General features: G+C 56.4%; 1 protein-coding gene across 3 annotated transcripts in view; it reads left to right on the top strand.

Annotated features, from left to right (window-relative positions):
* HSPG2 (heparan sulfate proteoglycan 2) overlaps positions 1-22,140 on the top strand; it is a 96,707-nt gene that overhangs the window by 56,485 nt on the left and 18,082 nt on the right. For all 3 annotated transcript variants that reach the window (XM_037498667.2, XM_037498668.2, XM_037498666.2), the window contains exons 34-65: positions 4,194-4,286; positions 4,623-4,703; positions 4,890-5,120; positions 6,393-6,506; positions 7,675-7,802; positions 7,937-8,023; positions 9,247-9,305; positions 9,517-9,684; positions 9,805-9,915; positions 11,530-11,630; positions 11,720-11,900; positions 12,780-12,905; positions 13,054-13,206; positions 13,300-13,442; positions 13,726-13,861; positions 13,945-14,099; positions 14,286-14,418; positions 15,083-15,228; positions 15,313-15,448; positions 15,911-16,062; positions 16,239-16,374; positions 16,465-16,616; positions 17,307-17,442; positions 17,586-17,737; positions 18,095-18,233; positions 18,327-18,478; positions 19,062-19,197; positions 19,319-19,470; positions 19,705-19,843; positions 20,436-20,587; positions 20,771-20,918; positions 21,882-22,033. In XM_037498667.2, coding sequence (XP_037354564.1) covers positions 4,194-4,286; positions 4,623-4,703; positions 4,890-5,120; positions 6,393-6,506; positions 7,675-7,802; positions 7,937-8,023; positions 9,247-9,305; positions 9,517-9,684; positions 9,805-9,915; positions 11,530-11,630; positions 11,720-11,900; positions 12,780-12,905; positions 13,054-13,206; positions 13,300-13,442; positions 13,726-13,861; positions 13,945-14,099; positions 14,286-14,418; positions 15,083-15,228; positions 15,313-15,448; positions 15,911-16,062; positions 16,239-16,374; positions 16,465-16,616; positions 17,307-17,442; positions 17,586-17,737; positions 18,095-18,233; positions 18,327-18,478; positions 19,062-19,197; positions 19,319-19,470; positions 19,705-19,843; positions 20,436-20,587; positions 20,771-20,918; positions 21,882-22,033 — 4,380 coding nt within the window. The remainder of the gene's footprint in view (positions 1-4,193; positions 4,287-4,622; positions 4,704-4,889; positions 5,121-6,392; positions 6,507-7,674; positions 7,803-7,936; positions 8,024-9,246; positions 9,306-9,516; positions 9,685-9,804; positions 9,916-11,529; positions 11,631-11,719; positions 11,901-12,779; positions 12,906-13,053; positions 13,207-13,299; positions 13,443-13,725; positions 13,862-13,944; positions 14,100-14,285; positions 14,419-15,082; positions 15,229-15,312; positions 15,449-15,910; positions 16,063-16,238; positions 16,375-16,464; positions 16,617-17,306; positions 17,443-17,585; positions 17,738-18,094; positions 18,234-18,326; positions 18,479-19,061; positions 19,198-19,318; positions 19,471-19,704; positions 19,844-20,435; positions 20,588-20,770; positions 20,919-21,881; positions 22,034-22,140) is intronic.

Raw genomic sequence — 22,140 nt, 5'->3', positions numbered from 1 at the left:
TGAGGAAACGCAGGGGAGGGAGGTTAGGGAACTTGCCTGAGCACCTGCAGCCAGTAGGTGGGTGTGCTGGGATCCCAGCCCAGGTCAGACTACCCTCAAAGACTATACTAGTCAGCAGTGAACTTGTCTCTTCCACTCCAGGGTCATGTGGGCAGGTAATGGTGATGGCAACATTGTGGGGGGCAGGGTCTAAGGGGCGGACTCCGGGGCAGCCTGCTCAAATGTGTACCTGGAGCAGGCACCCAGGGAAGGGGTTCTTAGTATAGGAGTCCCCTGCTAACTGAGGCCAGTGCTCAGGGCCAGGGTCCCAGGAAGGTCAGGGGCTCGGAGGAGGGGAGTCCTGAGGCCATGCTGTTGAGTGCTATGCACTGACCCAAGTATCCCAGCCCCCTTCCAGGCTGCCTGCCTTTTGGTGCCTTCTCCCTTCTTCCTCCTCCTGGTCTCTCTGCCTCCCTTCTGTGCTGCACTCTCAGACCTTTCTCTCTTATTCCATTTTCTGGTGTTCATGGTGCCCCACAGAGGGAGGCATATTTTGCTCGGATGCGCCGGGCTCACCAGGTAGGCCCAAGATATGAGGGGTGTGAAGTCTATCTGACGTGGGCATGGTGTGTGCTTAGATGCTCTCAGTCCTGCATGGGAGATGCCCCAGGTCCCAGTGGGTCTGCATGAACCCAGGCAGTGCCCAACAGCCTGTGAGAGCACTGTCATGCCTCAGACCTGCCTGGCCAGGACTCAGGGCCAGGAGGAGTGTGAGCTTATACGCCTCATGGACTGGTACTGGTACCAGCCAGCTGTGGGCAGTGGTGGCCAAAGTGGTGGGGAAACTAACTCGATGCTAAACCCATAACTCACCTGCCCCCCAGGTTACTCCAGCACTGCTTCCCAAGGAGCCTCCATCAACCCCCGTGTGCAAATGTCCCTCCAGCAGCCTGGAGTTAATCATGCTCTGACAGCCTAGAGAGGGAGCATGCGTTTTCTCTCCAGTCAGTGTGGGCCATTCTCACCACCATATGTACGGGGAGGGGGCACTCCCCAGGGCTCCAGCTCTGGATTCTGGGAGATCTGAGCCAGCCTGCACCCTCCACCTACCAGAACCACACATCCCTCTCAGAGGATCAGCTGCGGACAGCTATGACAGCTGGGAGGATCTCGGGGCCCCCAGAGGGCAGGGGCTGGGTGCAGAGGCTCTCACAGGTAACTCAGGGCCTGATTGGGACTGGCCATGTCTGGGCCCCTAGGGAGGAGGCCAGAGAGCGTAGTCCAAGCCGGAGCCTTGAACCGAGGCCCTGGCTTTTCTGGCTGTTATCCTGGCCACAGCCTGATGCCCAGTTCATTCCAGTGTTGCCTGTGAGAAACCTTGCACAGCCGTGAGTGGCTTGGGCATCATGGTCACACATAGAGAGGGGGTCTGAGGGACAGCGCTCCCACCACAACTGCCACTACAGCTGTCTGCCCCTCTCTTGCTGGGTACCCCATGGGGTTTCTCCCCATCATCATGGCTCACAGTCAGCTGGCCCATCCAGGATCATCCTGCCAGGGTCCCGAGAAGCAAGAGAGCATTATGGCACTGAAGCAGCTGGCTGGCTAGGGCTGGGTGAGGCCAGGGGGTGCAGAGGCTCACAGTGTCCTTGCTGTCCCTCCGCTCCCTCCTCCGTCCTTCCTCTCCTGGCCCCCCAGGTGGACGAGGCCCAGAGGCGGATAGATGCCAAGATCTGGCAGCTCCTCTCCAGCTTTGCTGCCCACCCCCACCCCACTCCCTGGGGACTTGTGCCCCATCCCCAGCCTGCAGCTGCTCTTCGAGCAGCCCCACTCTCTTCTTCCTCCTCCTCCTCAGCTACTCTGGCTTCCTCAGCAGGCTCCCAGGTATGTGAGGGCACCCTCCAAGGGGCCCCGCTCAGCATGTTTTCCCAGCTCCAGTTGTTTCTACACCAACTCCACAAATCCTGCCATTTCTGCAGTCTCCTGTGCACAGTTATGCTAGCTGTGTTTTTAACGTACACTAAAGTCACCCCTAAATCTAAAAATGTTTTCTGGCATGCAGCATAAGCCATCTTGGGGTTCACAAAAGGTACACACCAGATACAAGCAGACACCAACCCAAACCACAACCAGCGAGAGTAGGCGGGTATCTGAGTCAGATGAGGGAACAAGTCATCCAAACAGCAGGCTGGGACCTGAGTGTTGGGGGTCCCTCTTTCTGCCCTGCTCAATCCCCCTCCAGGGTTCATCCCGCCCTCGTCAGGACCATCTTCCCCTTGACCCCCACCTGCTCCCTCAGCACTCACAGCCTTTGCTTCTGTTCTAGTTCTCTCTCTCCTATGAAGGCTTCTCTCTGCTTCCTGGAAGCCTCTATTACTGGCAGCTGCCCAAAGCCTTCCTGGGGAACAAGGTAACAAGAAGTTGGGGGGGAGCAGGGTATCACAGAATCTGACCATGTCAGAGGGTCCTTTATGATACAAATGGGTTGACCCAGGCAGGGAAGGGTTTTGTTGGGGTCCCACATTAGGGCCAGAGAGGGTTGAAATTGAATCCTGTGAACCACCAGCCCCTCACAGAGGGACTGACTCACCTAACAGATCAGCACCCCTTCTTTGGGCTTCCTTTACTCTGTACCCAGTTCGCTGACCTAGCTCTTGGCACGACATCCATTCATTCACACACATTAAGTATGTACTCTCCATGGTATTGTGTGGAGGCAGAAGAGCCTGGCCTCCATATTGTTCCAAAAAACAATCTAGAATGCTCTTAATAATACACAGAACATGCAATAAAATATTCAAAGAAGCAGCCAGGTTGGAGGGAAGTGAAGACAGGAAAGCTCTACTGACGCTGAGAGCGGAGCTGGGTGTACTGGAGAGGAGGCTGGGTGAGGTCTCCGAGCTCAGGGGCAGTATTTATGTGCCCATGTAACTTGATCCTCAAGACACCCTTCAAGGTTGGCATAGTCTTACTTCCATTTTCATGGGAGGAAAGTAGTGTTCAGAGAGGTTAAGTAACTTGTCCAAGGCTTCCCAACCCTTAGAGCTGGATTTGAACCTTGGTCTGACTACAGAGTCTGCTCTCGTAGTCACCCTACAGACTGATCCTTGACATTGCTGTGAACTTGCTGGCATCTAAAGGTAATGGGAAGCCAGTTGTCCCATGGTTGTGTCGTTACCCCACCCCGAGCTTATGGAGAACATCCTCAGGGCCTATATAGCCCAAAGCCTGGCATGTAGTCAGTAGGTTTTTAATAAATGCTCATCAATGGAACAAACACACAGGGTAGATCTGACCCCGTGTGGTGACAGAGAAGAGAAAGAAAGCCCTGCTGGGGCCCCTGTGGCAAACATGGGGGCTTCTCCAATGTGAGCAACAAAAAACCCAAGTCCAGCGGTTTGTCTGCAACAAAGAATCTACTGGCTCATGTAACTGAGTATATTGGCTCATGTAAGCCAATACAAGCACAGTGGTTTCAGGCATGGTTGGCTCCAGGGGCTCATTAGTTCTTTGTCTCGGTTGGCATTCTCCAGCCTCCAATCTGACTAGTAAAGGGAGTTCCTCTGGTCCAGTAGAAGGAGCATCAGTACCAGGTCCATCCCTGGTGGGGCAGAGGGGAGCAGTGGAATATGCAGGTTGGCCAGGCCTGGCTGGGGACCAGGCCACAAACCACAAGGCCTGCACATAGGACAATTTCCTTGAAAGGAAGTCAGAGCTCATTTCATAGCTTCTGTTATCAAGTTAATCACTTCTCTTTGGATTTTTGTATTTAATGTAGTAATTACTTCAAAATTTTTTTAAAAAGTAAGGAATCAGGACTGCAGTTTTCAAAAGGAAGGGAAATGGCTTCTGAGTACAGCTGAGAACTTGAGACCCTTCGGCTCCTCCCCATGGTGGCCACTGTTCTTCCCCCTGTGAGCTTTATGGGCAGTTTCTTCCAATGGAAAGGGACTTGGAGCTGTTTGCTGGGATTGTCAAGGCAATGAGGAACACTCCCAAAACAGAAATGTGGCTACTTGGGGTCATTGCCCCCGGAAAGAACTGAGAGAAATCCTGTCTCCCAGGAGCCCACAGGCCATGCAACCAGCCTCTGGTTGGTGCACACAGTGAAAAAAGCTCCAGAGGCTCTGCCCCACCACCTGCACACATGTTCACCCCCTGCCCCCAGAGAAGGGCAAGGTCAGGCTGTGACTCCAGGGCTTGCCTTCTTGCAGGTAGCAGCTTATGGCGGGAGACTGCGCTACACCCTCTCCTACACAGCGGGGCCGCAGGGCAGCCAGCTCTCAGACCCTGACGTCCAGATCACGGTGAGCACGTAGACTACACCTAGGCAGGCAGAGTGGACGGTGGGAGCCAGGGGGCACTCTCACTGTTTCTGTCCTTCGAGGCCAGCCCACCGTCGGCCTGACATAGGCTGCCGGGTTGGTTGGATGCTACCTCGCTGCTGCCCACGGCCTGGTTGGATGCTACCCAGGCAAAGGCCCAGCTGCTGGCAGAGAGGGCAGCAGCATGTGCTTGATCCCTTTGGGCATAGAACTTGGAATATAGGATGGATGGAGGCTGGTGCAATAGGCTGGGACTGGCGGGGGAGCCCTCTGTGCCAAGAACCCCTCAGTTCTCCTAACCAGCTGCGGTTTCCCCAGGGCAACAACATCATGCTGGTGGCCTCCCAACCGGCACCGCAGGGCCCAGAGAGGAAGAGCTACGAGATCATGTTCCACGAGGTGAGCCTCTTGGCCACAATGTGCCCTGCTTTAACGCTAGCTGCCGTGCCTCTTGCTCCTCCAGCCTCACCCCAAAGTCCTGGGCCAGCACCCAGATGGCAGGAGTTGGGGTGAGGGTGGGCTGCAGAAGGGGTACACAAACCCTAACACCCCGTGCCCACACTTGCCATCATTCCCCTACCCTAGGAATTCTGGCAACGGCCTGACGGGCAGCCGGCCACACGCGAGCACCTCCTGATGGCGTTGGCTGACCTGGACGAGCTGCTGGTTCGGGCCACCTTCTCCTCCGTGCCGGTGGCGGCCAGCATCAGCGCCGTCAGCCTGGAGGTAGCCCAGCCTGGGCCCTCAAACGGACCCCGGGCCCTCGAGGTGGAGGAGTGCCGCTGCCCCCCGGGCTATGTCGGTCTGTCCTGCCAGGTGAGTGTGGCCGGCCCAGACACCGCTGCTCGGGCACAGTTCGGCAGTAACTGACCAACCTCCATTTCCATGGCCCATGACTGCTGTCGTAACTTTCACATACTCTGCATTACCTCATTTATTCCTCCCAACAGCCCTGAGGCTCTGTCAAGTGGGGAGTACCAGACTGTGAGGGGGTGCTGCAGGATGGCAGCTGGGACCCAGGACTGTTCCTCTGCCAGGCAATGGGGCAGAGACAGGAGCGGAAGAGTCCCATTTAGTGGCAGGGACATGGGGGAGGAGGGGAGCCAGGGCTGTCAGTTGAAGCATCTGAGAGCATCTGTAGGGTTTCACTGGAGACTTTGAAGTCCATGAGGGCAGGGCCTGAGCTGACTGCACCCGCCCCCCACCCCACCGCCCCAAATCCCAGGCTTATGATCCATCAGTGAGGAGCTGGGGAAGGAAGATCACAGAGTGCAGAGGGTGGGGCTGCTCAGCCAGGTGCTGGGCTTGAAGGTTGTGGAACATAAATGCCCCAACTCAGGGACTCCCCATGGGAAAACCACATCTCTGCAGCTTTGCTTCTGTGGCCGCAAGAGCCTTCAGGGCCAGAGAGCTGAACTTCACATCCTAGAAGTTATAAAATCTAACACATTTTAAAGGAGAACCTCTAGGGAAAGCAAAATCCTTGGTGCATGTTTTCTGCAGTAAAGCAAACCATTTATAAACATCCCTTTGAAATGGTAGGAGAGGGGAGGCCTGGAGAGATTTCAAAGGGCTGGTGAATAGAAATTCATTGTTCACAGAACCCATGGTGATTCATTCAGGATGTGCAAAGGCCTCGTTGACTGTGCCTGTGCTGCCCTTTTCACTTTATTTGGTGAATATCAGCAAGCTATAAAGATTGTTGCAGATCTAGGGCTCCTAAACCCTCTTTGTCCATCTAGGGGTTAAGTTTTCAGCACAGATTCTGCCAGAAGAATTTCCTGGACAACATCCTGGGGGTGGAGGAGTGTTCTCCATTAAGGATGATGTATTATTTCAGTAAATTCAGAGAGGCAGAAGATGCCAGGCAGGAGGGGGCCGGGAACTACCCCAGCTCTGGAGTGTCAATAAAATGAAGACAGTGATGGGAAGAGGGATGTTGAAAGGGAGGCTGGGGCGGAGGCTGTTGCCTCCAAGGGCCTATGGAGTCTGGATGGTGGGTTGGGGATGAAGGGAGAGGGGTCTGTTGGCTCTAGATGGGAACCTGTTGAGGATGGAGACCAATTCTCTCTGGCCCCCGCCCCCCAGGACTGTGCCTCGGGCTACACCCGCACGGGGAGTGGGCTCTACCTCGGCCAATGTGAGCTGTGTGAGTGCAATGGCCACTCGGACCTGTGCCACCCAGAGACCGGGGCCTGCTCGGTAAGATACAAGCAAGGCCGGGGCAGCCGGCCTGGGGCTGGTGGGGCGCCAGCACAGGCTGCCAGATAGGGAGGGGCTCTGTCAAGTAGACCTGGGTCTAGGGCAGGATCATAGGGCCTGGCCTGTGGGGTGATGCACCCTAGCGTCCGATCTCCAAGGGGCTGCAGGACTGGTGGGTTGCCAAGAACTATGGAATAAGATCCTTCTTTATAAAGGACGCATTGGTTGCTACTGTCTCTGATCCCCAAAGTAACACCTGTTCTTTGTAAAAGAGCCAGACTAGAGAGAGAACCCCAAAAGAAAAGAAAGTGAAAATTCCCTATAAGCCTCCCACCTAGAGGTAATCCCTGTCAAGGGTAGAATAGAGCTTTTGGCTTCTTTTTAGTGGCAAACATTTACACAGCTTCATATCCTTTCTGATTTACAAATGAACATGGGTAATCAACTTTTTTCACTTACAAATTCATGAACATCGTTCCATATCATTTACTATATTTTTACATCAGAACTTTTCTGAATAGTGTGTGTCCAGCCCTTCAGGGTATATGGTCAGGACCAGATGTTTGACAGAACCACAAACCACACACGGGCAAGGAATGTGCTGAGTTAATGAAACAAATGTGCATCTCCTTGGAGGAGAATGTAAAATCCACATGTTATGATGATGTAACAGTATTTTCAAAATTCTGCCCCCAAAGACCCGGAGAACACATCTTTACTTTCTTGTGATATTCTAGGGTTTTGTTTTTTTTTTTTTGGTGGGGCCCTCGCCGGTGGCCGGGGAATGAACCGGCGCTGCAGAGGCTGCAGGCAGCCTTGCAGCCCAGCGCTCAACCACTGCGCCACCAGGGGAGGTCCTATTCTAGGTATTTTTATAGGAAAATGTAAGAAATACAATGACCGTCATCTTTTTGATAGCTATTTGGGTGGATATTTTTTTAATATATCCAGTTCCCTGTTCATGGATATGAGGTTTGCTTCCAAGCTTTCACTTTTATAGACACCACCAAACTGAACATTCTACAGTGAAACCTTTATGCTCCTCTGTGATTATTTCTTTAAGATAAGCTCACAAGCTTGGGATTTCCAAGTCAAGGGAATGCAGAGTTGTAAGGCTTTTGGTAGGTGTTGCCAAGTGGCATGTGGCTGACATCCCCTCGCCTTGCAGCAGTGCCAGCACAACACCGCCGGGGAGTTCTGCCAGCTGTGTGCGCCTGGCTACTACGGAGATGCCACAGCCGGGACACCCGAGGACTGCCAGCCCTGTGCCTGCCCACTGACCAACCCAGAGAACATGTGGGTCTCCTGCTCAAGGCCCAGAGGAGAACGCCCACCTGGGCGTGGAGGGCACTGCATTGGCTTTCGGGGCAGAAGGGAGTAGGGTGGGGTATGGGCACCCCAGGATCTGACCTTTGCCACCTCTATCCCAGGTTCTCCCGCACCTGTGAGAGTCTGGAAGCTGGTGGGTACCGCTGCACGGCCTGTGAGCCTGGCTACACCGGCCAGTACTGCGAGCAGTAAGTTTGCAAATAGGAGGCAGTGGTGGTGGTGGGAGCGGGCATCTGATCCACTCCTGGGTGAAAGCCCCCGATGGAGTTGCTCAGGACCATGCCGCTCCCGTGCCCAAAACCCTTCCAAGGTGCCCCTTGTCCTTCCTTTAAGTCCAGGCACCTCAGGCAACCTTTTGCTTCTGTCCCGTTGCACTCTGGCACCCAACTCTGGACTCTCGCTGGGCTTGACTTCTTGATGTCCAGGTCTTGAAAGTGCTGTTCCCTCTGCACAGAACATTCTTCACCCCCAGACCTCCACTTCTTGTCTCACTCTGTTTAGTCTTCAAGGCTCAGCTTCATTCACTCATTCAGCAATTTTTTAAAAAGATTTATTTATTTATGCATACAAGAACTGGGGTGTAGGCCAGAGGTACAGGGGGTGAGAGGATTCACCAGAGACAGAGTGGGGAGCAGAACAGGCAGATCTACTGAAATACACTGCTGAGGGGAGCAGCGGGTGAGTCAGGAGAGGTCTGCTGTGCCATGTGGGTCAGCTTCCTGCCCGGGGATTGAACTCATGCTGCAGTGGCTGGCAATAGCTTAATAAAGCTGAGACTGTAACGCCTGCGTCACCAGTGAGGCCCTCATGCAGCAATTTTTTATTGAACGCCTACAGTGTGCCAGGCTGTTGGAGATGAAGTAGTGAACAAAGTCCATCTGGTCACAGCCTTTAGGGAGTAAACCACCTAAATGGGAGACAAGCCACCATGCAAATATGAAGTTATAAACCATGGTAGTTCTCTAAAGAGAAGTCTGTGCCACAGTAATATTCCAGCTCAGCAGTCCCCTTCCTTAGGAAGCCTCCTGATGCCCAGAGCTGTTAGTGCCTCCGTGCCCCATGCCTGCACCACCTCACATGTGTCCTCGCTCTCATAGTGAGTTCTTTGGGAGCAGGGACTCCATTGTGGTCACTGGCGTATTCCCATGACCTAGCAGAGCAATTGCTCAGTAAACATTTGTTGAAGGATTGTTTCCCTAGGGAATAAAGACCCACATTACCCAACCTGCTGACATTCTCTGATACACCCCTTGCTCAGGTCACTGAGACCTTGTCTTGGGCCTCTGTGTCTCTGAAGTCATTCCAGAGCTCTGAGACTCCTCCCCAACCCTGGCAGCAGGCTGACCTCTGACTCCCCAAGTCCCCTGGGTCCCTTGGCACTCACAGAGCTGGTTTTTGTTCTTCCTTACAGGTGTGCCCCAGGTTATGTGGGCAACCCCAATGTGCGGGGAAGCCGGTGTCTGCCACAGGGTAAGTAGGACTGTGGCCTTGGGTCAGGATGATGAGCAAGGCAGGGAGTCCAGGGAGTTTTGAGAAATACTAAGTCTGGAGAACAGCACCAGAGGGATGCAGGTGGGGGAAGGGCGGGGGCAGCACACCAGTGCTTAACAGGGCAGATTTCTGAGACAAGGCCGCGGTCTGGGGACCTCTGCCTGAATGGCCTCTCCTGTCCCTCCCCCAGCTGACCATGCCTCTCTGGTGGTCCGGGTCCATCCTCCTCGGAGCATAGTACCCCAAGGTGGCTCCCACTCCCTGCGGTGCCAGGTCAGCGGGACCCCACCCCACTACTTCTACTGGTCTCGTGAAGATGGACAGCCAGTGCCCAGCAGCACCCAACAGCGACATCAAGGTGATGCAAGCCACCCTGCAGTGGGAGGGGGAGTCCCTTCCCTACCAGGGTCACATCCCTACACACGGCAGGGGCAGGGGGTGCATCTGCACTGATGAGCTCCCATCCCCTCCCCACCAGGCTCCGAACTCCATTTCCCCAGCATCCAGCCCTCAGATGCGGGAGTCTACATTTGCACCTGCCGTAACCTCCATCTTGCCAATACCAGCCGGGCAGAGCTGCTGGTCACTGGTGAGTCCCTCCACCTCCTTCCCCAGGCCACCTGTCCTGGACTGGCTTCAGACCCAGCAGCTGGTGCGCTCATCTGCCAGAGGGAGGGTGGTTGCCTAGACCAGGGCACTGTCCGTGGAGATGGCCAGGCTGGTTTCTGAGGCAGAATTGACAGGACTTGATTGTGGACATTCAGGGAAAGAAAAGTTTAGGTGGATGCCCAGCGGGTCTGGTCCTAGCAGCTGGGCAAATGGGGTGCCGCTTACTTAGAGGAGAGAGGCCCCAATAGCAGTGTCTTCCTACGGGCTCTCCGAAGCAGAAGCTGAGACAAGATTGTGACAGTAGTTTGTCTGAGAGGTGAAGTGAGACTGGGAGAGATCGGGAGGCATCCAATAAAGCATGTGTTGTGGAGCTGGTTCCCCAGTGAGGACTTATTGCTTGATAAAGCCAAGGGAGGGCCTCCCTGGTGGCACAGACGGTTGAGCGCCACACTGTGAAGCTGTTCGTAGCCTCTGCAGCGCGGGTTTGATCCCGGCCAGCCGGCAAGAATCCAACATGGCGAAGCAGACCTCTCCTGTCTCGCCTGCTGCTCCCCTTGGCAGTATATTTCAGTCAGTCTGCCTGTTCTGTTCCCCACTCTGTCTCTGGTGGGTCCTCTTGCCCTCCCGCGCATCTGGCCGGTAGCCCAGCTCTTGTATAAAAATGGATAAATCTTAAAAAAAAAAAAAAAAAAGCCAAGGGAAACCCCAGAATAAAACAAGCCTTTTGGAGTCACCCTACCCCAGGGTCAAAAGAGGTGGGGTACACATATCCCCCAATGAGCCCTGCTGATCATTGACTGGGACCCCTGCTAGGAGCAACATCTTCGGTGAGGGAAGGGATAGAAACCAAACTGAAGTGAGGCAAAGAACAGGTGGAAAACATTTCTCAAGAGTCTTGGCTCTCAAGGGAGGTGAATAAATGGAGCAGTACCTGGGAGAACATGGGGCCAAGGTGCATTTTCCAGAGCTGGAATTCTAGAACACATTTGTCTGTGGAGCAGAATGATCCAGTGGGGAAGGGAGGAAAGAGACTGATGGAGCCAGAGAAGGAGGAAGTCCTGGGCAGGGAGATCCTGCACCTGCAACATAGAGTGTCTGGGGTGGGGAGAATCTTATCCCCGGGGACCAGGAAGGTGGAAGGTGGGTTCCTTTGGGAAGTTGGGCAAAATCCAGACTGGTAGTTTCAATTTTCTCAACAAGGGTGAGTTGAAGCCATTAACTGTAAAAGTGGAGGGGGTGTTGGGGAGGCAATGGGCGGAGGTGAATAGTTGTTTGGGAAGGCAGAAACTCGAACCAGACAGAGAAGCCCAGTTGGAGTGAAGTGTGAAGTGCTCAGAGCTCATTTGCGGTCTGTGGTCATGAAATGGAGCCAAGAGGCAGGGTGTGATGTTCTCCATCATTCCCTGGCTCTGCTGGCCTCTTGGTGCCAACAGGAAGAAAGTAGACATTGGGGAGCGTGGTGCCAGGGTGGGGGATGGAATCTAAATTCGCCTGGGACAGAGGTGATACCCAGGTGAACGGATGGAGAGAGAGTAGCCATAGACCAGGCCGGGCTAGCACCCCACTCACAGGAGCGGGGCTGCCATCCCCACAGAGGCCCCGAGCAAGCCCATCACAGTGACAGTGGAGGAGCAGCGGAGCCAGAGTGTTCGCCCCGGAGCTGACGTCACCTTCATCTGCACAGCCAAGAGCAAGGTGGGCAGGGGAGGGTCATCAGGGAGCACCTGTCTTCTGGGGTCTCCAAGTCTCCACGCTGATTCCCCACCACCTCGCCCTCCCTGCAGTCTCCAGCTTACACCCTGGTGTGGACCCGCCTGCACAATGGGAAACTGCCAGCCCGCGCCATGGACTTCAATGGCATCTTGACCATTCGCAATGTGCAGCCGAGCGACGCGGGCACCTACGTGTGCACCGGCTCCAACATGTTCGCCATGGACCAGGGCACAGCCACACTGCATGTGCAAGGTACGTTGGCTTATTCCCAGACCTGACCCACCGAGCCCAACCTTCCCCACACCCCACAAGACTCACAACCATTTTTTCATTCAACTGACACTTGGAGCATCTGCAGTATAGGAGCCAGGCCCTGGCCTAGACTCTGATACAATGCGGGAGATAAAGACAAACAACTTCTGCCCTCCCGCAATGCATGTACTCATAGGGAGACAGTAAGCATGGGAGCAAATGAAAAAAGCAACATGACTGCACCTGGCAATGAGTGCCAGGATAGGAAGAAATAGGAATGGGAGAGTAAGAAATGAGGGGAAGAAAATGAACTTCTACGTGGGGTTGTCAGGGAGGACCTCCAGGAGGAGGGGACATCTGTGCTGAGACCTGCGGGAGGAGGTATTGGACTGCTTAAAGAACTGGTAGAGGGGCCTCCCCTGGTGGTGCAGCGGTTGAGCGCTGGGCTGCAAGGCTACCCGCAGCCTCTGCAGCGCCGGTTCGTTCCCCGGCCGCCGGCGACGATCCCACAAAAAAAAAAAGAAAGAAAAAGAAAAAGAACTGGTAGAGGAAGTAGCATGTACACAGGCCCTGAGGTAGGAAGAACAGCAAGGCCAGCATGGCTGGAGCTCTGGAAGGGAGGGTGGGTGAGGAACTTGACTGTGTGGGCAGAGTTGAGTGCACGCAGAATGTGGTGGGCCACGGCAGGACTTTGGGTTTTATTCTAAAAGCTGTAGAGAGCCACAGACAGTTCTTAAGTGGAGAAGTAACAAGATCCCATGACTGTTTTAAGAGCTCCCTCTGGGTGCTCTATGGAAAATGGCCTGGAGGGCTAAGAATGGAAGCAGGAGGTTGCAGCCTTTGGTCAGGCAACACGCCCCTCGTATTCTTTCTCCTCAGCCTCGGGCACCCAGTCTGCCCCTGTGGTCTCCATCCACCCGCCGCAGCTCACGGTACAGCCCGGGCAGCTGGCTGAGTTCCGCTGCAGCGCCACAGGGCACCCCACGCCCACCATTGAGTGGTCAGGTGAGACCGCAGCAGGAATGACTCTGGGGCCCTGGCTGCCCTTGGCCTGGGAGGCCTGCACCAGGAATCTAGGCTGTGAGGTCTACAGCCCCTAGGGGCCCAAGAAGTGCCAGTCCCAGTGGGCGCTGACCCTGCTTCTCCACACCAGGGGGCCCTGGCGGCCAGCTCCCGCAGAAGGCACAAATCCACGGTGGCATCCTGCGCCTACCAGCCACTGAGCCCGCCGATCAGGCCCAGTACTTGTGCCGAGCCCACAGCAGTGCTGGGCAGCACATGGCCAGGGCCGTGCTCCACGTGCATGGTGAGAGGACAGGGCATGGGCGGGGTCTGGTGGGGACAGAGTGAGAGCACATGGGCAACCCAGACAGGGGTTCTCATGGGGCTCTGTCTGCAGGGGGCAGCGGGCCCAGGGTCCAGGTGAGCCCAGAGAGCACCCAGGTTCAGGAAGGCCACACTGTCAGGCTGTACTGCAGGGCCACGGGTGTCCCCAGTGCCACCATCACCTGGAGGAAGGAAGGAGGCAGCCTCCCTCTGCAGGTGAGGCAATATAGCCAGGCCACTCTGCCCATGGCCCCCGCCAATCCTCTTCTCCCTTCGCTTCTGTCACCAAGATGGCAGCCTGCTCAGACAGCCTGCGGTGCATCCTGCCTGCTCTCAGCTCCCTGCTCTGCTGCCTGGCATTGCCCTCCATGGTGCCTGGCCAGGGCCTGTGCTTGGTTGTACTCTTGACTCTGTGCCTGCCTGGCCCCTCACCTGCCCGCACTGGCAGCCCCTGCAGCCACCTCCATCCCCTTGATGGCTAACCCCTCTTGTGTGGTAGGCCCGGTCTGAAAGCAACGACATCGCCACGCTGCTCATCCCAGCCATCACGGCCGCCGACGCTGGCTTCTACCTCTGTGTGGCCACCAGCCCCGCGGGCACTGCCCAGGCCCGCATCGAAGTGATCGTCCTTGCAGGTGCGGGGGCCCCTGGGGGCTGAGGAAGTGGGAATAGCTATTCAGGGCTCCCCAGAGGCCTACTCACTGTTCTCCCACCGCAGCCTCCGGTTCCAGCTCCCACCCAGTCAGGATCGAGACTTCATCACCTTCTATGACTGAAGGGCAGACGCTGGACCTCAGCTGTGTGGTGGCAGGACAGACCCAGGCCCAGGTCACGTGGTACAAGCGAGAGGGCAGCCTGCCTCCCCGCACCCAGGTATGAGGGGCCCTGACCTGGGAGTGCCCTGGGCAGAGGCTGAGGTTCACATGGCCAGGCGGTGGCCCTGTCCCCCCATCCCCAGCTTTCATGGGGCAGCTCAGAGTGGAGCCTCTAGTGAGCGCAGTGACTCACTGAGGCCCAGAAGTGATGACAACATCATCATGCCTTTGTCCCCCTGCCCAGGTCCATGGCTCCCGCCTGCGACTCCCCCAGGTGTCGCCAGCTGATTCTGGGGAATACGTGTGCCGCGTGGAGAACGGGTCGGGACCCAAGGAGGCCTCCGTCATCATCTCTGTTCACGGCTCCCAGGAGCCAGGTGGGGCTGGGCAGGGCATCTCCCAGTGTCCCCAGGGAAGGGACCTGTGGTCTCTTCAGTGACATCAGGACAAGAGGGGACGCTAGGCAGGCTTTGGCCCTCTACTCCCGCTCAGAGTGGTACAGACTGAGCGTGTGGATGAGGTTTCCTGGGCCCCATGGTGAGCATTCTGTTTTCAGAATTCCTCAGGGAGCCACAGAGGCAGGGCTGAACACCGGGTTGGGAGTCAGGCTAATCTGGGTGACTCAGCCCCTCATCTGCCTGGAACTGCTTAATTTTCCTTTTGGGTCCTCAGTTTGCTCATCTGTGAAATGGAGTCAGTACCACCACCATGTGGTGTCAGCTCCTGGCACTCGCATTTTAGAGGGGATGGTAGGATATTGTCCGTATCCTGACACCAGCCTAGGCGCTAGAGGACTTTGGTTCCCTTAGGCCAGAGCACCTCGTTACAGAGCCAGAGGTCGTGGGTAGACAAAGGGACTCAAGCTCGCTTTTGGGGAAGAGTCTGACTGGCCATGTTGAGCATGGTCCCAGCCCCAGGAAGGACTCCCGCCAGCCTGCCCAGGAGGACCTGGTCATGTTCCAAGGCCTCCTGCCTCACAACTGCAGGGCTGGAGCGCAGAAGCCCAGGCCTTTGACCAGCCCCTCTGTACCCCATTTCCAGGCAACACCCAGCCCATCCGCATCGAGCCCTCCTCCTCCCACGTGGCCGAAGGGCAGACCCTGGATCTGAACTGCGTGGTGCCCGGGCAGGCCCACGCCCAGGTCACCTGGCACAGGCGTGGGGGCAGCCTCCCTGCCCGGCACCAGGTACAGCAGCCCCCAGGACCAGCCTGTGGAAGGGGTTGGAGAGGGCCACTCTGGCCCCTTCCTAACCCCCCTGTTCACACTCAGACCCATGGCTCGTTGCTGCGACTGTACCAGGTGTCCCCTGCTGACTCGGGCGAGTACTTCTGCCGAGTAGTCCTTGGCTCTCGGCCCCAGGAGACCTCTGTGCTAGTCTCCATTGAGCCTGCCGGCTCCCTCTCTGGTGAGTGACTGCCCATGGTGGGATGGAGCAGGGAGTCTTGCCAGGCGCTGAGGTCCTCGGGACTTCTCTTGCTGACGGGGGCGGAGGCGGGGAGGGGCAGGGGGGGACCAACCTTGGAGCTGGCCCAGGCCCAGCTGACTTCAGTGCTCTCAGCAATCCACCATCTTCCCATCACTTCTCTCTGGCCACACCACGGTTTTTTTTTTATTTTGTTTTGTCTTTGTGCTGCCTCCTCATCCTCTCTCTCTCTCGCAACCTCATATATCCTCTTCCCCTCTGTAAAACTTGCCTCCTGCCTGTCTCTCCTCTTCTGGCTTGCTCAGCTGAGGACCACCAGCTTACACCACCAGGCCCCAAAGAGTATAGGCCTGGCCTCAGAAGACAAGGCTGGGCTGGCTCCAGGGTGGACAGTTCTTGCCCTTTCTTAGGGGTACACCTATGATCTTTGCCTCTGTTCCCCAGCCCCAGGACCTGTCCCTCCCGTCAGGATTGAGTCTTCATCCCCCACTGTGGCCGAGGGGCAGACCCTGGACCTGAACTGTGTGGTAGCAGGGCAGGCCCACGCCCAGGTCACTTGGTACAAGCGCGGGGGCAGCCTCCCCGCCCGGCACCAGGTACACAGAGGCAAGGAGGTGGCAGGGGGCTACCCAGGGCTAAGCTATGGGCTGTGGGCCATGGGGTTCCCAGCCCCTCGGTGAGGGACTGGCAGTTCCCTGGACAGAGGAGCAGCATAGGGGCATTCCCTGGGCTCCATGCAACTCCCACTCAAACCCCTGCTTACGGCTGCCAGGTCCGTGGCTCCCGTCTGTACATCTTCCAAGCTTCACCAGCTGACGCGGGCGAGTACGTCTGCCGGGCCAGCAATGGTGTGGAGGCCTCCTTCAGGGTCACAGTAGCAGGGACCCAAGGGGCCAACTTCGCCTACCGTGAGTGGAGCCCCAGGCTGGGCTGGAACAGAGAAGGGGAGTAGGGTGACAGCTGCCAAGAGCTGCAATGACCAGTGACTCTAACCGTAGCTCCTGGTGGCTCCCAGCCCATCCGCATCGAGTCCTCCTCCTCCCATGTGGCAGAGGGGCAGACCCTGGACCTGAACTGCGTGGTGCCCGGGCAGGCCCATGCCCAGATCACATGGCACAAGCGTGGGGGCAGCCTCCCTGCCCGGCACCAGGTACAGTGAATGAGCCAAGAACAGGAGGGGGACACTGAGTGTTGGGAAAGGGTGTAGGTCAAGGATGGGGAGGACTAGAGGTTCCTCTGAGACAGGACACCTGGACCCCACTGCACAAGGTGTGTGCAGCTTCAGGACTGGCCAGCCTGGGTACGAATCCTGATTTTGCTGCTTGTTAGTCGTGCCCCTAAGCAAGTTACATTTTACAGCATCAGCATCTGTAAACTGGTAATAGGACCTGCCCTGTAGAATTCTTTTTGGTTAAAGTGAATTACATGTATGCAATGTGCTCAGAACTCTGACGCTTAGAAAGTGCTCTGAGCTGTAATTATTACCATAACCCCTTTACCTATTATTATTGTATATTATAGAATTTAGGATGCCACTGATTGCATGATTTTTCTGGGTCTCTAAGGGAAAAGCTGCCACTTGTAATTGTGGGATTATTCACTGTAATATGCATCTTGACTTCAGACACCTGAGAGAGTCTCTTAGAACTGGGGGAAAGTGGTATTAGTGCCTGCCCAGCTCCCTGTGGCTCTTCCTGTCTGCGCCCCCCTCCTGGAGCAAGACATTCATGTCCCCATCCCTGAGCAGGATCCTGCTCTGGTCAGGCCTGGGTGGGCCAGAGAGGGGCAGGTGCCAGAGTCTCACAGGGGCCCCCTCTGACCTCACCTCTCTTCTGGCCAGACCCACGGCTCACTGCTGAGGCTAAACCAGGTGACCCCGGCTGACTCAGGCGAGTATGTGTGCCGAGTAGTGGGGGGCTCTGTGCCCCTGGAGGCCTCCGTCCTAGTCTCCATCGAGCCTGCAAGCTCTGTGCCTGGTGAGTGGTGCTGGTGGAGGGAAGAGCAGTGGCCCAGCCAGGCTCTCCCTTCCAGCAGCGGCAGGATCCTATGAGATCAACAGCCCCTACCTCCACTAGGTCCCCTCCCAGCAGGGGGTTGACTCTGTGTCCTTTGTCCCCAGCACTGGGGGTCACCCCACCAGTCCGGATTGAGTCCTCCTCCTCACACGTGGCTGAAGGGCAGACTCTGGATCTCAACTGCCTAGTTTCTGGACAGGCCCATGCCCAAGTCACATGGCACAAGCGTGGTGGCAGCCTCCCTGCCCAGCACCAGGTAGGAGGCAGGAGCCAAAGCAGGAGGGCTGCTGGAAGACCCTTGTAACTGCAGAGAAAGTAGCAGGAGCTGTGAATTCCGGCATGTTCGAGTTAGAGGCCGTTCAGCTATTTGCCTGTTTCAGGCCTTCTTTGATGCTGTGTCCTCATCTGTCAAGTGGGCTCACACTGCTTGGTGGACAGGGTCTCCCACTTCTTCCCAGGGGAATTGAAAGATCATGAATGGTGGTTCTCCCAGAGATCTTCCACGAGAGCACCAGCTGGGCCAGCCTGGGAGGAGCCCAGGAAGAGAGCAGGGGTCTGCCACAAGCCCCAGTGCTGGCTCTGAGCCTGCACCCCCCAACCCTGCTTCTCCCAGGTGCATGGCTCCAGGCTCCGGCTACCCCAGGTGACCCCAGCAGACTCTGGGGAGTATGTATGTCGCGTGGTGAGCAGCTCAGGCATCCAGGAAGCCTCAGTCCTTGTCACCATCCAAAAGCGCCTTGGCCCCTCCCACAGTGAGTATCTGGGGTCATAGCAAATGAGAGGGGCTGTTAGTGGCCCAACTTCACCCTTAGCCACAAACACACCCTGCTCCTGCCTGCCTCTAGCCCAGAGCGTGGTGTACCCCGTCCGCATCGAGTCCTCCTCAGCGTCCCTAGCCAATGGACACATGCTGGAACTCAACTGCCTGGTGGCCAGTCAGGCCCCCCACACCATCACCTGGTACAAGCGTGGAGGCAGCCTGCCCAGCCGGCACCAGGTATGGAGACAGCAGGCAGGGAGAGCTAAAGCAGGGCACACCAGCCCTGACAGCAGTTGGGACTCAGCTCCACATTGCTCATTTAGTCACTCAGCAAACATTGACCTTCTTGCTGGATGTGCCTTGGACTCATGCTGAGGATACAGAGATAAGTCCCCCTGCCCTTAGTTGGACCCTATATTTTAACAGAGCATTCATTGATTTACTCACTCATTAAGTTTCCCTGAGAACCTACTCCAGGCCAAGATCCTGGCCTGGCACTGAGGATTCCAAATGAGTTGAGAAAGGTCCCTGCCCTGGGGGTGTTCGTGGACTAGAGGGTGAGACAGAAATGACGATGCAGATAGTATAATAGTAGCCACAGAGCACTGGAGAACCCAGGCAGGGCCCAGGGGGCTTTCTGCAGGGGTGACCGCAGTCCACCCCAGCCTGGAGCCTCAGGAAGGCCACTGAGGGAGTTCTGAAGGAGCTGGCAGCTGGCCCCAGGCAAGACAGGGAGGCACTGGAAATGTGGGTTGGGAGGCTGCTCAGTTCCAAGGCACAGAGGTGCTTCCCCCACCCACCGACACCCTCTCTCCCTCAGATCGTGGGCTCCCGGCTGCGGATCCCCCAGGTGACCCCTGCTGACTCGGGCGAGTATGTGTGTCATGTCAGTAACGGTGCCGGCTCCCAGGAGACCTCGCTCGTTGTCACCATCCAGGGCAGTGGCTCCTCCCACGGTGAGAGCAGTGCATAGAGCGGGGGGCTCGCACAAGTGGGTACAGGGGAGGCAGAGAGGTCCCTGCTCTGTGACACCCTTGTCTGACTCGGCCTGTGTGGTCTCTCTTACTGTCTCCCCAGTGCCCAGCGTCTCCCCACCAATGAGGATCGAGTCCTCATCCCCCACAGTGGTTGAAGGACAGAACTTGGAACTGAACTGCGTGGTCGCTGGGCAGCCCCAGGCCACCATCACATGGTACAAGCGTGGGGGAAGCCTTCCTTCCCGCCACCAGGTACAATGTGGTGCCCTCGCCCTGGGAATAGAGCTGCTGCTTCATGGGGTGGGCAGTGCTCAGGAAGCCCCGGGGCAAAAGTGCCTGAAGCCTTAACTGGAAATCCTGGGACATTCTTTTTCCCACTCTTGGGAGACAGACAGTAGCCTCCTGATCTGGTCTGATGAGGGAGACCAAAAAGGAGGCCTGAGCCAGCCAGTGACTGGCTGGCCTCTCTCCCCCTGCTGCTCCCAGGCCCATGGCTCCCGCCTGCGACTGTACCAGCTGTCCGTGGCTGACTCCGGCGAGTACGTGTGCCGAGCTAACAACAACATCGATGCCCAGGAGACCTCCATCATGGTTTCGGTCTCCCCCACTGCTGGCAGCCCCTCCAGTGAGTTTAACCAAGAACCAGGAGGGGGCAGGGAGACTCGCTGGGGAGAAAGAGCTCTGGAATCAGAGCCCACAGACGGCGCTGCAGAAGATGCCTGGGTTCAAGTCCTGCCTACACCACTAAGGAACTTGGAGTTACTCTCAGCTTCAGTTTCCTTAGCGAAATGGTGATATGAACCATTCCAGCCCTGTCAAGCTGTCAGTGTGGTGGCCACTAACCACCTATGGTACTTTAAATTATTTCAAATTTAACTGTTCACTTTTAAGCTGCACATGCTCACATTTCAATTGCTCGGTAGCCTCGTATAGCTGGTGGCCACTGTATTGGACAATGCAGATAATAGGACATTTCTGTTATGACACAAAGTTTACAGACTTTGTAATAATGAAATAAGGTAATATATATGACGTGCTTAGAACAGAACCCGGCAAGCTGCAACTGCCTAATAAGTGTTAACTTGTCAGCTCTTGCCAACTTTTGTTAATTATTGCCTTGAGGGATGGGGGTTTCTACTGTGGAGTCTCCCACCAACTCAGTTGTTCCCAAATCTGACTATAGTCAAAGCCCCAACTTGCTCTTTCTGTGCTCTCAGTCCCTGGCAGTGCCGTGCCCATCAGAATTGAGTCATCTTCTTCACATGTGGCTGAAGGGCAGACCCTGGATCTGAACTGTGTGGTTGCTGGACAGGCCCACGCCCAGGTCACTTGGCATAAGCGAGGGGGCAGCCTCCCTGCTCGCCACCAGGTACTGGCACTGGATGGGGGGAGGGAGGCTGGATATAGGCCCTGGCTAGGAATCTACCCTCAAGCTTTGCCCGGGAAGGAGGCTGGGAACCCTGTGGGGTGCATAGTGGTGAGATCCTGACTGCAGGCCTTCAAGGAGCCCATCTCACTCTGCTGCCCTGTCTCCCGTCCTGTCCCTGCTCAGGCGCATGGCTCGTTGCTGCGGCTGCACCAGGTGTCCCCAGCTGACTCGGGCGAGTACGTGTGCCGCGTGGTGGGTGGCTCCGGCTCTCTGGAGGCCTCTGTCCTGGTCACCATCGAGGCCTCTGGCTCTAGCGCTGTTCCTGCCCCTGGTGAGGGTCCCTGTGGTGGGACTGGGAGGCTGAGAGGGACACCAGTAGGCAGAGATGGGGAGCTAGGTCAAGTGGGGTTCATCTGTAGGGCCTGAGAGCATTGGCGTGGATGTCACCCTAGGGACATTGCCTCTCCCAGTTCCACTTTCCTCCTCTTACCACCATCCCATGAGTTCCCTACACCTGGAACTGCACTTCTGGGCAGATGTGAGGCTGGTGGTGCTCTGTTAAACATCATTTATATAGATAGTGGCATGTAAGGGGGAAAGCATAGCCACCCATCAAACTTGTGATGGCTTCATGGATATTGTTACCTGTACATGGGACCCAGTATTTAAGACTTTTTCAGTGGCTCAATTAAAAGGAAAACATAAAATGATTATCACAGGGAGCACACGGCTAAATCAGGGTAGCAGTGCGTGAATCAGTGACAGATGTGACTGATATAGCACTTGCTAGGAGCTGGGCCCTCTTGTGTTTTTGCCTGTCTGTTCATTTCCTCCTCTGAGATAAGTGTGAATGTGCTCTCCATTTTATAGGTGGGGACACTGAGGCCCAGAGCAGTGAAGTAGCTTTCTGAAGTCAGATAGTTAATAAGTGGCAGAGCTTGGTTTTGAACCCAGGTAGTCAGCCTGGAGTCTAGGTTCATAGCCCCACACTACTTGAGTCTGGGAAACATTAGTGATCTGTGCCCAGATACCTGGGCCCAAGCTGAGCTACCATTTTGCTGGGAGCACAGGAGAAGGAGGAGTTGGGGCCATTACCTGGGGTGGCTCCAGGAGAATGTGGTGCCTTTACCCACCAGGCTAGCCCACCTGCTCTGGGCCTCAGGGGCCTGGGAAGGGGGGCATTGAGGCCTCCTCTGCAGATGACCTCTGGTCTGAACATCTGGGAACGCAGGGGCAGGGCTGAGGGCACAGGAGTAGGAGTGCCAGCTCACTCACCGACCTCTCTGTGCCCCAGCCCCTGGCGGAGCCCCAGCCATCCACATCGAGACCTCCTCCTCCCACGTGGCTGAAGGGCAGACCCTGGACCTGAAGTGCGTGGTTCCCGGGCAGGCCCATGCCCAGATCACATGGCACAGGCGTGGAGACAACCTCCCTGCCCGGCACCAGGTATGAGGGCTACAGAAAGCAGAACGTGGGCAGTCCCGACCCCCTGTCCCAGCATCCCTGCCTGAATGTGAGAAGGTGGCCTCAATATCTGGAACTTCGGGGAAATT

Source organism: Talpa occidentalis, unplaced genomic scaffold (genome assembly GCF_014898055.3).
Source record: "Talpa occidentalis isolate TD23 unplaced genomic scaffold, MPIMG_talOcc4v2.1 talOcc4.9, whole genome shotgun sequence".
Taxonomy (NCBI): domain Eukaryota; kingdom Metazoa; phylum Chordata; class Mammalia; order Eulipotyphla; family Talpidae; genus Talpa; species Talpa occidentalis.
Note: the sequence above shows the minus strand (reverse complement) of the source record. Positions and strands in the feature narration are given on the sequence as shown.